The sequence below is a fragment of the Myotis lucifugus genome, unplaced genomic scaffold, assembly GCF_000147115.1.
Source record: "Myotis lucifugus unplaced genomic scaffold, Myoluc2.0 scaffold_55, whole genome shotgun sequence".
NCBI lineage: Eukaryota > Metazoa > Chordata > Mammalia > Chiroptera > Vespertilionidae > Myotis > Myotis lucifugus.
Window position 1 is genome coordinate 300,725 of NW_005871103.1, and position 17,019 is coordinate 317,743.

At 39.5% G+C, this 17,019-nt stretch overlaps 1 protein-coding gene and 1 pseudogene across 1 annotated transcript; one reads left to right on the forward strand and one right to left on the reverse strand.

Annotated features, from left to right (window-relative positions):
* Positions 1-316: 316 nt before the first annotated feature.
* On the forward strand, positions 317-730 carry LOC111826117 (annotated as a pseudogene).
* Positions 731-5,290: 4,560 nt separating this feature from the next.
* On the reverse strand, positions 5,291-15,190 carry KBTBD8 (kelch repeat and BTB domain containing 8). Its single transcript, XM_023754036.1, has 3 exons — positions 15,032-15,190; positions 10,355-11,469; positions 5,291-7,489 (listed from the first exon to the last, which is right to left on the reverse strand). Exons 1-3 carry the CDS (start codon positions 15,133-15,135, stop codon positions 7,026-7,028), a joined length of 1,683 nt encoding a protein of 560 aa, XP_023609804.1. The 5' UTR covers positions 15,136-15,190; the 3' UTR covers positions 5,291-7,025.
* Between the last annotated feature and the right edge of the window lie 1,829 nt (positions 15,191-17,019).

Sequence of the window (17,019 nt, forward strand, 5' to 3'; positions counted from 1 at the left end):
ATACATCCTGCATATCAGATATTTACATTACGATTCATAACAGTAGCAACATTACAGTTATGAAGTAGCAACGAAAATAATTTTATGATTGGGGGTCACCACAACATGAGGAACTGTATTGAAGGGTCGCGGCATTAGGAAGGAAAGACTTAAAAAATAGTCAAAATATATTGAGTGGTTATAGCATAAGGATAAGTGAAATGAGTAATAATGTCATAAGGAATGAAAAGAAAGGATTGGGAACTCTGTTGTAAATAACTGCACTGCACATGAAGGTGAACTTAGTTTAAAATATATATATTGTAGGCAGAACAAGATGCCCGAGTTTTATTGTGATGACTACAATACATACCTCACTTGTGACTCTCGATCTATGAGAAAGACACACTGCAGTGGTCGGAAACAAAGAGAATGTAAAAGGCTACTATCAGAAATGGATGGACGAGCAGGCTCAGAGCTTGATTGACAAAACAACTGTAGCAAGGAAAGATACCTTCTACTCCATTCCACTCTCCTCCTGCAGGAGCACTGATCCCACCTCCCCCAGTTTTCTGGGTCCTCCTCACCCTGGTATAATGCCAGCACTCCAGGGGGGTGGGGGTGGGGTTCCATGATGCCAATGACTGCCCCTCCTCCTCCTGGAATGAGGCTGCTCATGCCAATGATGAAACCTCCCACCCGCCCCATGAAGGTGCCCACTGGCCCTGGAATAACTCGACCAGGCAGATAGGGAGGGGGAAGCCTCTTTCTACAAGGTTTTGCTTATGAGGAGAATGTATGGACCAGCGTGGTATAGCCTACTACACACCTTGGCCAATGGTATAGTCTGTTGTTCCTAAGCTACAAGCCTATGCAGCGATGTAACTTAACAAAACAATATCAGGTTAAACCAAGCATAAGAGAAAATAATAAAACCCAGAGACAAGGTAACCACGAGATTCATGAGGCTGCTGCTGGTATAATGGCATACTGTTTTACAGCAAACCTTTTTTATAAGTAAAAATAGTACATTCTAAAATAAAAATACTAGTATAGCAAATGTATAAGCCAGTAACATAATCTCTTATCATTATCAAGTATTAAGTACTGTACATTATTGTATGTACTATACTTTTATATGTCTGGCATCACAGGCTTACACCAGCATCACCACAAACATGTGAGTGATATGTTGTGCTGTGATATTAAACGGCTCTGTCACTAGGTGGTAGGAATTGTTTTAAGCTCCATTATAACCTTACTAGAGGCCCAGCCTGCACTCTCAGCCCGGCCTGCACCCTCCTTCAGTCTGGGAGCCCTCAGGGGATGTCCGACAGTCGAACATCCTTAGTGCGTCCATGGAGGCGGGAGAGGCTCCCACTACCGCTGCTGCACTCGCCAGCCACGAGCCTGGCTTCTGGCTGAGTGGCTCTCCCCACTGTGGGAGCACACTGACCACCAGGGAGCAGCTCCTGTGTTGAGCATCTGCCCCCTGGTGGTCAGTGCGTGTCATAGTGACTGGTCATTCTGCCATTTTGTTGACTTGCATATTAGCCTTTTATTATATAGGATGGGAATACCATTGTATAAGCGGCCCATTGTTGACTGAAAAGTTATTATGTGGTGCATGACTACACTCTAGTATTTCACAAGCCTTTTCTTTTTGTTTCTCTTCAACTTATTTGAGGGACAGAACTCATAAGTAGCATGATGGTGGGGTGTAAGTGGGTCAACAAAGAGAAACTATTTTCCTACTTCATCTACTCCCTCATTGAGAATTAATCAGTTAAACTACAGTAGATATCCATATATATAAAAGCCCAAGTGTCCGTCCGACCGTCCTACCGGTAGCTATGACATGAACTGACCAGGGGGCAGGCGCTCAACGCAGGAGCTGCCATGACGCGCACTGGCCATTTAAAAAGAAACAGCACCGCACACCTGGCACCGACAAGCCAACACTCGGCTTCCCCCAAGTGGGACACAGGCCCCGCCACCACCCCAGAGTGACACCCACCAAATCGCAGCCAATGCTGCGAAGACCCCATGGTGCAAAATGTGGCCCACAGCTCAGTCCAGCCAGGAAACGGTGGTTGTGAGTGCCGAGTAATGCCGTCACATAGCAACACCCAGCTTCCTCTCCCTAGCCCAGGGGTGGGCAAACTTTTTGACTCGAGGGCCACAATGGGTTCTTAAACTGGACCGGAGGGCCGGAACAAAAGCATGGATGGAGTGTTTGTGTGAACTAATATAAATTCAAAGTAAACATCATTACATAAAAGGGTACGGTCTTTTTTTTATTGTTTTATTCATTTCAAACGGGCCAGATCCGGCCCGTGGCGCGAAGTTTGCCCACGGTTGCCCTAGCCACTAGCCTCCTTGGAGTTTCTTCAGCCCAGGAACACGACTTGCTTTATAGCCAGGTGCAAACATTTTACACTTTAACCAAATGTCTATAAAGCATTTTCATGTGCCTCATCTCATTTGATCCTCACAGAAGTCCTGGAGTAGATAGATAGACTTGGTAGAATCCCATTTTCTTTTCATTAGCTGGAAAGTGGAGATTTAGAAAGTTTAGAAACTTGACTCAACTGAAAAGAGGTAAAAAGTGGTGGAACTTGAAAATGACTTCAGGTTTTCTCACTGTGCAGAATATAGTCAAACACTGCTACAGTTAAATATTTTACCCTTTGTTCTCCCTGTGTGATCTACATTATAATCTGCTTCATGTTGATATTTACTGCTGTGTTACTGACAATTACCTGAAAGAGAAGTTGGGATGCTTCACTGGGCTAGAAAAAGTTTAGCTAAATCAGAAAGCAGGTCTAATTAAACAAGTTTATTCTATACCTATAAAAGGCTATGTTGACTCGCACTTGTGCAATACATATAGAGCTCTCGCTGGCGCCAATCGTATGCGTGTGTTTCCATCTGTCATTGTCGATCGTAAATTTATTTGACACTTCTATTATAGAGAAAGGGTGAATAGCGATAAAGTATTTCTTCTAATTAATTTCCTTTCAATGTGCACGAATCCATATACCGAGACACTAGTTTTAAATAATAGTGTAGGAGAAAAGTTGGGACTCAAAAAAAGTAATCATTAAATACAAGATACAACACATCTACCTTTCCTATCAATTTTGTTTGGAACTAATGTAGCATGTAGGAACTAGGTTAAGGTGGAAGTGAAAATCCTGATTCTTATCCCAGGTGAGCCCCTTTGGCAATTCACTTGGTCTTTGTGTTTCCTGTCCGATAAAATAGATACTACCAATCCTACCATTTTTCAGGTTGCTTTAAGACTTATCTGAAAATTCATTTCTTGTTACAAACATTTGTTGACTGCCTCGTATACAGTAGGCATTGATCTGAGGTACATAATGAATAAAACCAATCCCTAGCCTGCATGGAGCTTCCACCTCCTTGGGGGAAGATATATGAAAAAGAAAGCAATAAAAAACAGGAGGTATGGGTGGGGGGTCGAGTCTGAAGAAAGGTGTGTTTTTTTTACATAAAGTGGTCAGGGAAGCCTCTATGGAATTTCAATAGACTTGAATAAAGTAAATGAGTTGGAAAGGCTTGGCCTGTTGGAGGAACAGCAGTGTGAGCTGGTGGGATGGCAATGAGGTCCAAGAGGTGGGGTTGGAGGTGTAAATCATGTAAGAAAAGAGTCTGGCTCTCATACAAAGGCAAATGGGAAGCCATTGGAGGGGTTTGAGCAGGAGGAACATAACTGATTTACAGTTCAACAGGGTCACCCTGGCTACTGTGTGGAGAACAGAATAGATTACTGGGGGTCAAAGGTGATCAAAGGGAGACTAGCGAATGTGTTCAGGTAGATAAGGTAGGCTAGTTTAGGCTACTGTGACAGTGGTGCAAGTGGTAACTGATCAGAATCTGGGTATATTTTAAAGGAAGAGGCAATAGGCTTTTCTCATGGATTGGATATGAAATATAAGAGAGAGGAGTGGAATAATAAGAGGTTAGGCCAGAACAAATGGAACAAAGGGGTTACCAATATAAGTAAGCTTGCTTTAGAATTTAAAGAGCATTATATAAGGTGATATTAACTAGCTCATTATGCACCAGAAGCCAAATATTTGATAGATTAAAATCTCATTTTAGTCCACCATGACATAAGGTATTTCCTGATTTTCACCAAATATTCATTCTGCAAATTCATTAATCAGAGGTCAGTTTACAATGGAACTTTTCAATCAGAAAAAAAGTTTTATTATAAGAAACAATGCCATCATGTAAAAATGCAAAAAACTGTGCAATTTTGGCAAAATGTTTAAAAATATCTACACATTTGCCCCCAAAGGACTACAGTACTTACTACATACCTGAGCACTGAACATTGAATGACATTTAAACTGCCTCACACAGGGAATCTGATTCCTTGCGGATCACTTCCACTTTTTTTCATGCACCAATGAGATGAGCTTGATCTTATGCATCAACTTTGCAGGATAACAGAAAACAAAGATGGGAAACTAAAGAATACAATTAAAACTTTCCTATAATATAGTTATACCAAGTCCAGTTTTTAATGTCTAAAAAATATATAGGAAAGTGCTACATACGTTCTTCAAATGTAAAAACAAAGTTAAAGTGGGACAGGCATATTTTAGACCTTTATTTTATTTAATTCTTCGGTCCCATTGTGCATTTTACTTATATTCTTAACATACTATGCAAATGTACCTTCACTATCTAAACATATATTCACACATATTACTCATCTTAGTTTTCTTAGTCATCTTAGTTTCATATCCAAATCATTTAAAAAGTGGCAAAGTATCCTAGTTATATAACTTAAACAAATAGTTATTCATACAAAATTCAACATATATTCTATTCCCGTAGCAAATTCTAAACCTTGGCTTTGACACACTATACTTAGATCACACTCCCAACATAAATTTTTATAGTAAAAGGATCAACTGTTGTGCAGATCAACAGAAAAAAAATCTATTGTGGGACCACAGCATGTTGTACTCCTTTTGGTCACACGGCACATGTAAATTACTAACTCAGCGTTCTGTCATATTTTCAAGTAACGTATTTTTCCTAAATAAATACAGAAGATTGTCAAAAAGCATCAGGAAATCTTAGATACTCAACAAAGCTTTCAAAATAAATTACATGAACATCTCTTGCAAAAGTTAATTACTTCTGTTTTTTCTTCTCCTTTGCAATACAACACTTTAAAGATGCTTGAAAAAACTCACAGAAATAGTCCCCAAACAGCATAAAGATGAAGGAAAAACTGGGAAGAAAAAAAGGTTATTGGTTGACAAAGTTTATAAAGAGATTATATATACATTCTCAAGGCCAGTAAGAAAAAGAACCACATATCTAGCTTCACAAGGCTAGATTTTAAAATGTTTATTCTATAAATCCTGTCTACTTTGAATTCTTCTTCAGAAAACATTTCCTACAGTAGAGGTCTAAGATTGGAAAGTTTCTGAAAAACGAGGTATGTGATGCAAAGAGGCAATGTTTTAAAATTGTTTCACAGTATCACATCACAATTTGTATAAGAGTTTCTAATACAAACCATGCCAATTTGTTTAAAGAAAATCAAAATATTCTAGTTGAGGACAGACTCTGCACTATACCTGTATCCTTTACTGATTATTCTAGGCATAGTAAAAAATAAGTTACCGATCCAAATATCTACCTAAGGTATTATGAATGAGTTGGTTTGTCCTTTATGTGAATATTCCTAACTGATTGTTAGAAATTCATCTGTTAAATATGAAACATGATTTAGTACCTATAATGCTATGGTCCTACTCACTCACTCTTTCCTTCTCAATCACCTTCAGCTAGAGCAAAGTTTTCAATGTAAAAATATTTATCACTGTTAAGTGCAAAAATTAAAAAGAAAATGAGGTTTTAATTGTCACATGTAACTTAAAAGCCATGAAATTCAACCACTGCACGAGTTTTGTTTCTGTAAAACAGAATTTTAAAAGTAGGTATAAAACTTCACATTATGCTCTGTGCAGAACAGAAATAAGTTACCTTTCATTGTACCGATTAAGACTAGACAAGTAGAGGATGGAAAAGGAGGTCAGGTAACAAAATGGCCTGTGTTAGTGCAAACTATGTTCAATCTTCTCACTATTCTAAGACTGAATTAGACCAATAACTGGCCATATCTTGCTATCATGTTAGTAGAGAATCTTGTGAAATCACAAGAATTCAACAGTAAAGTATGATGGCCAGAGAACTCGTACCAACTTGAAAGGCAGGCATAGGCTCAGACCATTGAAATCCGTCTAGCTAAACACACGAATGAACTTATTATGCTAGCACCAGCCACCTGTGAATGTGAACCCTTCTCAGGATTTTTTAAATAAGACAGTGTTAGCACGTGAAAGTTATCAACAGAAAACAGCTACTTTAAAACTTCAGCTTAATTTAAAGCTATATGGGAAATAATATTATGAAATAATTAGACTGAAAGTTCTTTCTGAGATGATTTGTTTTTCCCTTCGATTTACTCTAATAACAGAACACATTTAAATCTCAGTACACTTGAAAGCTGTACATATATATGTATATATATATATTAAAAATGAGAATCTAAGTTAGTGCTTCTCTGTGTTGGAGAGGTCACAGCTAAAGTCCTAGTGATATTGCCTCAGAGTTTTACCCGTATTTAAAATAAAAAGTCACATCACACACTCTTTTGGATGACTCTCTAACCAATAATACCTAATTGCTCTTATAAGACTGCATAGTTATTAATTCATCTGGTATCTCAGAGACTATCACAAAATTCTAGAATGAAAATGATTGTTTTTATACCAGAAAAAAAAAGCTGATAATTGCACTTTGTTACCTTTTGCTACTGAAATGAAAACATCACAAGGATGAAAAGACATCCCTCCCTACACTGTAATCTTTCAGAGCACTCACTCCGTGCACAAACTCTCAGCTTTCTTAAATACTGACAGCACTTCTTCTACCATTGAAAGACTAAGTTTCCTCAAGCAGTAGATGTCAGTGAGCTCACTAAGGCCGGCTACTCAAAGTACTTTCTGAAGACACTGAGGATAGAGTTTAGCAACAGCACATTCAAAATGCCGGCCAAGGTCCCAGAGCCGATCTGGGGTCTCATATACTTTCATCCATTGGTCAGTGATGTCATCATATTGATAAAGAGAATTTTTTCTGCTGGTTCTGAAGACAAGTTCCTCAACGGTCACTTGAGTAGCTCGAACAAATAAATGAAGTTTATTCTGGAAAAGTACCAGTTTAAGGTATGGATTGATGGATTCATCACATGGAAAGTCCTTCTTACGAGTCCATTTATTTAGCTCAATGTCATAGGCTTCTACAGTAAACATGCGTTGATGATTTCCACAGGTTCCAGCTATGTAGTAGATAGAGTCTTTGTATACAGCTGCTAAGCCCTGGATTCTAGGCACAGTCATAGGGGTTAAAAAACCCCAGTAGTCTTTTTGAGGCTCATAGAAGAGGAAAAATTCTCCTAAAAAAACAAAGAAAAAGAGAAAACAAGATTATGTACATTTACATGTCTCTTTTTGGTTGTATGTTGAAGACTAAAAAACAATTTTTCAAATATTTCACTTTCTAAAATATTGCTTTTATAATCTCCAGAGATACATTATTTATAAAATAGCCTAAAACTTCTTTGTTCCATGGCACAACATAACACAGAATATTATAGTCGGCCTGAATTGGGAGTGTTCATAATGGGGAGAGGTGAGGAGTGATTTTGCCTGATGGCAGAACAATAGTTAAGACCTGGTTTGGACCTGGCCAAGTAGCAAAGGTTAGAGTGTTGTCCCCATACGCCAAGGTTGTGGGTTCAATCTCTGGTCAGGGCACATACAAGAAGCAACCAATGAATGCATAAATGAGTGGAACAACAAATCAGTGTTTCTCTCTCTCTCTCTCTCTCTCTCTTTCTCTCTCTCACCCTCCCTCCTGCTCCCTGCTCCCTTTCCTCTCTTCCTTCCTCTTTCTAGAAAAAAATCAATAAAACTTTGAAAGAGATAAGCTAAAAAACTTTAAAAAAAGACCTTGTTTCCATTTATTTTATCCAATTATATATTCAGAAAATGTATTTTAAGCCAGTTCTACATAAGCATTATTACTAACTCAAGGCTGTGCAAGAGCAGGCCTTCCTTCCCCGGGCTGCCAGTACTGGCTTCCCTCGCAGCCTCGGCTTCGTCCAAAAGGACGTCTGGTATAATTAGCATATTATGCTTTGATTATTATAGATGATTAGTCAGTGAGGTCAAAGTCTATATATAGCTTGATCAAGAATAAGCCACTATAAATTTATTTGCTCATTATTTATTTAATTAGAAGATAGTACATGAAATTGTTCAGATTTGTGTCTATGGTGCATTTATGTGTTCATTTTAATATCGCCAAAATGCAAAGACAAATATTCAACAGGTGAAAACATGCTTTACATGATAGAAAACACACACATAGTTTATAGAGGTGACTTTGAGTCTGTTTCAATTCTATTTTAATAGTAAAGGGTGTGCTGAGTCAGACTGCTAATATTAAAATGTCTGAAAAAATTCAACTAGTGAAGACTTATAAGAATTTAGCTAATTATAACATTTCTATAAAATCCTTGATATAAAACTCTGAACCCTTTATGAACAGATTAAATACCTACATGAGCTTCTGACTACTCATGTCAAGTTTATTTATATAAAGAGGCTTTGTTTAGATTAGAAATACCTACTTCTAAATTGAGCTTCTCCTTGAAAACTGTTTTGAACTAGGTTTACTCTGATCTACAAATTTAACTGTCTGCTTAATAGTGATGCTGTAATTTCAATTTTTCTTAAAATAGCTTGTTAAACTCCCTGCCTTCACTTGCACATCACCTGCCCTTAAATAATGAACTTCTAACAGGATTCTTAGTAAAGAATATAGGAATTAAAACTTTCTAACGTGTACTACCCCTCTACAAATTTCTTATGGAAAGCAAAGATGATACATAAAAGAAAGTTGACTTTTACAATCTAAAATCCACTTTAATAAATTAAAAGCAATGATGGGCAGTTAAGAAAATCCTCGGAGCCTCAGATTCCTCTTATATAAAATATAATCTTGGATCAAACAATGTTCATTCCAGCTCTGAAATTCTATTAATTCAATGCTACTTTGCTTTAGCATTTATATTAATATACAACCTTTACCTTCCAATTGAGTGTCTTACAATTAATTCTACATTTATCAACTAACTGGTTAGCCAGTAAGACCAAAATACATGTAAAGAGAGCTTCCTCATATTGGATGCTACAACCTATACAACCACACTCAATAGATTATACATCCATTCTTATATCCCAGTTTTCAGCAAGACCAACAAACCTTAATCATGCCTGTGTTTCTCAACTAAAATAAGGCACTAGAGAGTACTACTCCTGGAGAATTAACTTTTACTGAACTTTAAATATATAAGTTCAAGCTTTGCTAGGAAAATTTAAGTCAAATAAAGGATTAGAGCAAAGAACATAACTTAAAGAAAACAAGAGGATAAGAACTAAAAACTCATGTGTATCTACAAAAAAGTTGCCCCTTTTTTCTTGTTTTATTAAAGTCATAAGTACAGAAAACATTCATATGTAAGCAATTAAGAAACACAGAAGAGAGATAAGGATGACGGTATTATTGACATTGCATTCAACATTCAAACAACTAAAATGTGTAAACCCAAACATAAGGAAAACATTAGTAATCTCAAATCAGAACCCTGGAACAAACGTCTTATTTATTCTCACCTAGTCACTTTCTCTACCTCTCCTATATCATTTAAAATCTTTTAAAAAGTAAGTATATTGAATATTCCCTCTTATTTATAATGTTAAAGGTAAGAAAAAGGTGACATCTCAAAGTTTCCAGTGGAAAAAAAACTGAAAACAACGTATCAGGGAAGGTAAAATAAACTGCACTGAAATTAAAATTGGAAGGCTGTAATTTAAAACTTTGTAACCTTTGCAATCATAAAGCTTATACAAAATTCTTGGGTGATTGATTAATATATCCTTAGTTAATGCTTTGTTCTTTCTCTTCTAAACTAATCTTTAAGTTCCATAAGAAAAATAGTTGCTACATCTCCTGATTATATATTATTGAAGAGCAAAAAAAAGGTCATGTATCAACCTTGCTTTCTTGTTTCAAGTCTTCAAAACAGCTCTTAGAAATAGTCCTCCAAAAATACTAAACTACTACTTATTAAAGAATGCTTTCAAAAATACTTATTCCACATGATGTCAAAACACAACAAGAACATAAGTAAAACACAATTTGACAACTTTACCTGCTACCCTTTCATGAAGAACTAAGCCACTTAGGCACCTACCCTGTAAAACATAGATCTTCTCTTTGTATTCCACAGCATTATGGAACTCCATTGCAACAGGCATTGCGCAAACAGTTGTCCAACAATTTTCTCTGCTGTCATAGCACTCCACAGATTTTAGTGAGTTTCTCCCATCACCTTCATAAACACGCCCTCCAATGGCATACATCTTACCACAGCAATACACCAGCTTGCAGCCTATTCTGGCTCGCAGCAAGGATGGTTTGGATAGCCACCTATTGGTGGAATGGTCATACATCCAGAAATCATTTTCTGCCTTATGGTCAATGGATACTTCGCTGCTGCTTGGCCGGTATCCTCCTGCAATGTAAATGTCATTATCTGGTGATATGAGAATCCCAACTTCTCTTAGATCATTTGGTGGCTTGCATAACTTAAACACTCTTCCTGTGACTATATCTAGACAAGGCACTGTTTGCTTCTTTCCTGAGTGTTTGTGGGCAGCATCAAAACATATGATCATTTCAGATGCAGTCATTCCAAGTCTTTGTGTACAGCCATTAGTATTGGATGGTCCCTTCTCTACATAGCTTTTGGCTATAGCCTGTGCAAACTGAGGTGGAATTTTCTCTATAAAGGTATCTTCCATTAGAGGAAAACGTATGCATTTGGCAAAAATTTCTGGAAGGTGCACTTCTCTTTCATTCTGTTCATATTCGAACCACCTTACAATGCTTTCATAAACATGCTCTTCTCGGTCCACGTTTAAATCATCACTGTCTAGTATACTTATCAGTTGGTCTTTTGTCAATTGGAGAAACTCCTGTTCTTTGGTGACACACAGAAACTTTTTACGAATGTATTCTTTTGATCGATATCCGAGTTCCTGATGACCATAATGATCGGCAAAGATGAAGACCCCAATAGAATTTTGTGGGTCCAAATGACTGATCATATACTTAGCGCACTGGTCTTGGATGGAAGGAATCTGGAAGATGCTAGCTGCAGTAAACAAGGCTTGAACATTGGCCTCTGTCAGAACAACTCTGGAGGTGTAGGCATACTTCAACACTAACTCCATTGATTCAGCTTCAACACCGACTATTCGAACTTCTTTTTGAGAACTTTCTGTAAGGCCACTAGTGAACATGGATCTACGAAGGAAAAAATACTTAATATTATATGTGCTCTATAAATAAAAATTATGGTGGCAAATATTTAGCAGTATAAATTTACCACAGACATAACCCTTGAAACTGAAAAATATTTCCTAATGTGTTTCCTGATATTCTGAATGGGGATTAAGGTTGCTCATCTAGCAGAAAAATGTAGTCTGACTAATCTCGAAAATCTTACCGGGATCAGTCCACTCTATGCCAGCTCTGAGACAACATATTCCAGGACACCTTCTATTCCTTAGAGCTCTTACCCAGGCTTCTGGTCAAGTTGCATTAGGGACTTGAGATCTTAAATCCCCAGGCCAGTCAGAAAGTTTAACACTTACAGGGTGTTAATGTGATGCATTAGCATATAGAGACTGTCTAGCAAAACTTCTCATGTCCCAGGGGAAATTTACAAGGCAACTCATGCCCAAAATATATCTTCATAATTTTCATCTTAGAAAAACAAATCACTCTTCATAAGTTCTTATTTTCTACCTACTTGTATTTAAAACTATCTCATGCATGCTTCCTTATTCATAATAAGGAATATACAGAGCATGACTTACCCTTGGACATTTTGAAAACCTTTTCTTAAAAAATATATGTAATATTCTCATAGTTGCTATATTTTACCTATTATATCTGTGTGTGAATAAAGATTATGGTAGGCTGATAATAATGTCTACTTCTAAAGGGAATTTAGGAATTAACTGATTCTTGGAGATAATGGTTTTTAAACCCAAAACTTTTGCCTTTGAGGCCAAGCTCTTTGTTTGTTTGTTTTTTTATATCTGTGCATTTATGGGCCTTTCTTGGCCTAAACATTAAATAGCCAAAGCTTGGCTCTTTAAGTATTAGTTATTTACAAACATTATTTGTATTTCTTTTCTTCCTTTAAGGTTTCTTTCAAAGCTGCTCTTAAAATTAAAATATAAAAATCAAATCCAAAGCTCTTTTAAAAGCCTTTTCAAAAAGGGACTGCGTGCCCTAGAATGCTGACTAGATGTCTATTGAAAAAAATTGACCTAACATTGGTGATGAAGTTAACTATACAGACCCATTCACCTCCCATTTTATTTTCAAGTGTCATGCTAAGGAAAATATTCTTAAATAGGAGGACTTCCAGTCCTTTGGGTCTCCATCAAATGAATTTAAAAATGCAATCTGAGAAATCCTGGAGGTATACAAGGTATCACAGGACCCAGCTTGCCGCCTGGGTTAACCATCTTTGAGTCCTATTTTTACTGCTACAATGTCAATGTTAGTTTAATATCACCCAGGCTTTTTTTGATGACTGAAAACTAGATGTTCCCATGTATGAGCTGGTTTTCAATTCAGGTGCTGAAAAACTCAGCGACACAGTTACCAATTAAAGAGAAAAATAACGCCCTTCATTAGGCACAGATGAGCTCCCAAAGGAGCGCACTGGTCCAGGTCCCTGTATCATGGGAACCACTGCTGACCTGACAGGCAGCTCTCCCAACAGGAGCAGTGTGACACCTGATGAGCGCTCCTCGGTTCTAACAGGTGCTTTACGTAAACTCTGTGTAAAGCAGAAGCACTTCATCACACAAAACCCTGAGCAGCAAAGCCTTTGTAATAATAGAATTTTAATTCTGAGACGTCATTGGGATCATGAAACAGCCATGCCAGATTCCAAGCTATTCTAATGCTTCCACCAGTGATGCAAGACTTAGAAACCATTAAGTATGACTTTCCAGATTTCACCGCAACTGCACTGTGCCAAGAAACTTCTGCACAAAAACGACAAGAGGAAAAAACCTAATCCTTAAGTGTTCTAGCCAAATATCTTCATTTGAATTCAGAGATCTAATTTCTTAGAAATTAAGAAAATGTATTATAGCATACTTCTTTTAAAGTGATTTGTCTAGGTCTTCAAAACTAATTTTAATTAAGTATGGCATTCAATGATATAGGACAGTATAACATTTCAGTAAGGCACAGACATTTTCACTTTGAAGTTCAATGTTTTGGGTTTTTTTTTAACTACTTAAATCTTATGTAATAAAAATTTCTGAAGGGCAACTTTAAAGAGGACCCACACTCTTAAAAGCCATATAGAGACTAAGAAGCCTGGCTCTGGAATCAAATCCAACCTCTGCCACTTCCTAGACGATTTAGACAGGCCACTTAACCTGCACCCTCACCTCAGTTTTATCAAATGTAGATTGGGAATAACAACTATGCAGAGACAGAGTTTTAAACATGATATAAAGCAATATATGCAAAGTAAGCTTAGCCCAGAGCTTGATAAGTATTTAATTATGACATATATTTCAATATTTTTATGCATAAATACCCTAACCATATCTAATGGATACTCCGGATAAGTGAATCTCACCAATAGTTTCCATTACCAGCCCAAACTTCATAATTTTTGCGTGTCTTTTTTTTCCTTTCCAGCTCACTACCTCGTGACGGTTAATACTTAATAGTCCAATGACCTACCCTACCTAGCAAGTCTAAATGGTTACCTCACAAGCATGAGGGGGAAGTGACTATATTTAACTGTGTTCTGAGAAACAGGAACCAGAAACTACCATGGGGAACACTACACTGCTATATGCCCTATAAAGGTAAGCACCTTCAAAAGGAAAGAGTGGCTGAGAAAATTACTTCCTGTTCATTCATGCACATTATTGGACATTGAATGGATTTTTTTTTTTTTAAAAAAAAGAGCATTTGAAACAAAAGAAATTAAACTCAAGCAGGAAGCTGCCTTTATCACTGATCTTTTCTTAGAATATGAAATTATATTTTAGACTCCAGTTTTAAAATTTAACTTTTCAAAGTTTTATACAAAGATGGATATAAATGAAAATGAGAACTTAGCTTTGAAATGCTTCAAAATCTTAGAAATAATTATTTGTCTGGGGCATAAGGTACACAGAAAACTACATTTCACTTATTTTTATTTCACTGCTTTTATCCTCAAGGCAGTAAAACAATCTATTAATAGTAGTTTCTTTTCAAAAGAACAGGCTATTATGTTTTAAACTCTAAAAGAGTTACATGCACTAAAGGAGTATGCATCATGGATAAATGTTTGGAACGAATTCTAGACCGGCACTGCCCCATACCATTTTCAGGGAAGTAAATGCCCTATCTGGGCTGTGCAGGTGGCAGCCACTGCCTCCAGGTGGCTACTGAGCACTATTTAAAGTGGACAGTGTGCCTGAGGAACTGAAGTGTTTAATTGTGTTTGATTTTAAATAAAGTTTCGATGCCACATGTGGCTAATGGCTGCCATACTAGGCAGCACAATTCTAGATTTTCTGGTCATTTACCTGAAACAAACAAACAGAAACATACTAACTTAAAACAAACAAACAAACACCTGCATTCTAGAAGAATCCCACAAGTCAAAAACAAGAAAGAAAAAGAAAAAAATAGGGACTGTTATCCTTTTCCAGGAAACAACTCCTGGGTGTCATTTCCGTGCAGCGCGTCCATATGGTATCAGCGGCCCGTGCGGGGAGGGGGCGGGTGGGCTGGGCCGTCCCCTCCGCCGTCCCCGCCGCCGCCTTCTTACCTGAAGTAGGGGCTGATGGCAGCGAGAACGTTTCTATGGCAGGAAAATGCTTTCCCGCGATCCACTTCCACCACAATGTCTGTCAACTGAGCTTCCTCGTACATGGTTCTGAGCTGCTTTAAAACACTGCACGCGTGAGCGGGGGCCACGGCTTTGGGGGCGGGGGTTTGCGGACGGCGTCCGGGCGGAGGGGGGAAAGGTTAATTCATCTAGAGGGGAAACGGAACAACCCCGGGAGTCCGGGGCCCGCGAACGGGGGCGGGGGGCGGGGTCTGTGTGCTAGTGAGTGTCTGCGCGCGTAATTGTGCGTTCGCGGCTTGGGTGTTTTATTCCCGCACGGAAACGCATGTGTGCACACATGCCTACCACCCAACGGGCCGCGAGGTGCCCCCGGGCGAGCGAGCTGCGAGGCGGGTTCCCGCGCCCGCCCGCGTGCCTCGGAGCCCGGCGAGCCCGCAGCCCGCAGCCCGCGCTCGCGGAAGGGCCGCGCGGACCGAACGGCCGGACCGTCCCGGCCGAGCGCCGCGGCACGAGCCTCCCGAGGGGCGCGCGAGGGACGGCGGCCGCCAGGACCGCTTCAACCGCCTCCCGAGAGGTCGGACCGGCGTCGGGTACCCGGCCTCCCCATCCTCGTCCGACCGCACCGCCCACCGCCCTCCTCGCCATCCATCTCCTCCCCTCATCCCTCTTCACCTCTCCATCTTTCTCTCCGGCCCCGCATCGCCACCTGCACAGCTCCCAGCCCGAGCCTGGCCCCGGCCCGCCTCCCCCGCAACACACCTCCCTAGCCACGATACGACCCACCTGCCGACGCGGCCATTTCTCCACGGGGCCCCGCTCCAGCTATTTAAAGAGGAAATGTCATTTCACTTCTCTTGCTCCCGGGTTCCGGCTCTTCTATGCTTCCCCTAGCCAATGGGGTGGCCTATGCATTCGGCTCCGCCCCTCGCTTCCGAATTCCGGGCGTTGATTGGTCAGAACACGCGCAAGGCGCCTCGGGAAATGTAGTTCTATTGCCCCCGCTCCCGCGTGGTCCGGGTTGGGTGGAGACCAAAGCCGGGGATTCCTATTGGTCGGTTCTGGAGGAGGTGGAGAGCGAAGAGGCAGCCAGCCTGTGTCCTTGGGGCGCGCAGTGCCTGCCAGGAGAGGTAGTCCTCCAGCCCAGATAGCTGTCATTCTGAGGGGCTGGGGCAGGGGAAGCTCTTAAAGGGCAAATTTCCCCATGTTAGGCCTCTCCCAGGGCCCCAGCTCATTTTTTGTTTTTTAATCTTGTTCTTCATTCCCTAAACCTCCTGCCAATGACTAGCTTCCAGTATGAAAGCAGGCTGTGAAACCAGAAAAATTGGGAAATGGACAAAAGCGATGTTGTCCAAAAGATGCAAAGGAAATCTGACACCTCACCCTGCAGAAAAATATCCGGAGCCCCAAAGCAACCCACCTCTGATGAGTCACCTGTGACACCCGATTGAAACAGCATCTCCTTGGCCCAGTGCGCTGGTTTCCGCAGATTCCCTTGGTTACCAGGCTGCTTGGGATCCTAACTTCCACTCACACCGTGTTTTCCTGAGACACCCAGAGAACACCTGTTCCACCTAAAGAGCATGTGGAAGAGTTAGGATACTAGGTGGGATTTCCTTTGAAGAAATATTGGAGCCAGGGAGGATTTCTGAATATGGGGCCTTAGAGGGGACCCTATAATTCTTGAGTACTTAGCTTCTACACCTGTGCATTGGGAATAACACTTCCTGTTCTTTCTGCTTCCTAGGCTGCAACCTTTTTGAAAGGAAGTAGAAATTTTACTGTTGACATGTTTTGATTTACTTGTCTTGTGTTTCTGGTATCTAAAAGGGTGTCTGGTACATTATAGGTACTTAATATTTCAAAAATAAATGTCAGGCATAAATGAACTAACATTGCAAATGCTCTTTCTAGCCCTTGGAAATGTAACGAAGTATTATCAGAGAATTGGGAAGAAATTTCTAGTAGAG

Excerpts from the sequence above, each read along its gene's own strand:
- KBTBD8 (XM_023754036.1), bottom strand. The coding sequence starts at position 15,135 with ATGTACGAGGAAGCTCAGTTGACAGACATTGTGGTGGAAGTGGATCGC. Across the intron at positions 11,470-15,031 it reads GCCATCAGCCCCTACTTCAG|ATCCATGTTCACTAGTGGCC; the intron begins GTAAGAAGGCGG and ends TTTCCTTCGTAG. Across the intron at positions 7,490-10,354 it reads GAAGATCTATGTTTTACAGG|GAGAATTTTTCCTCTTCTAT; the intron begins GTAGGTGCCTAA and ends TTGTTTTTTTAG.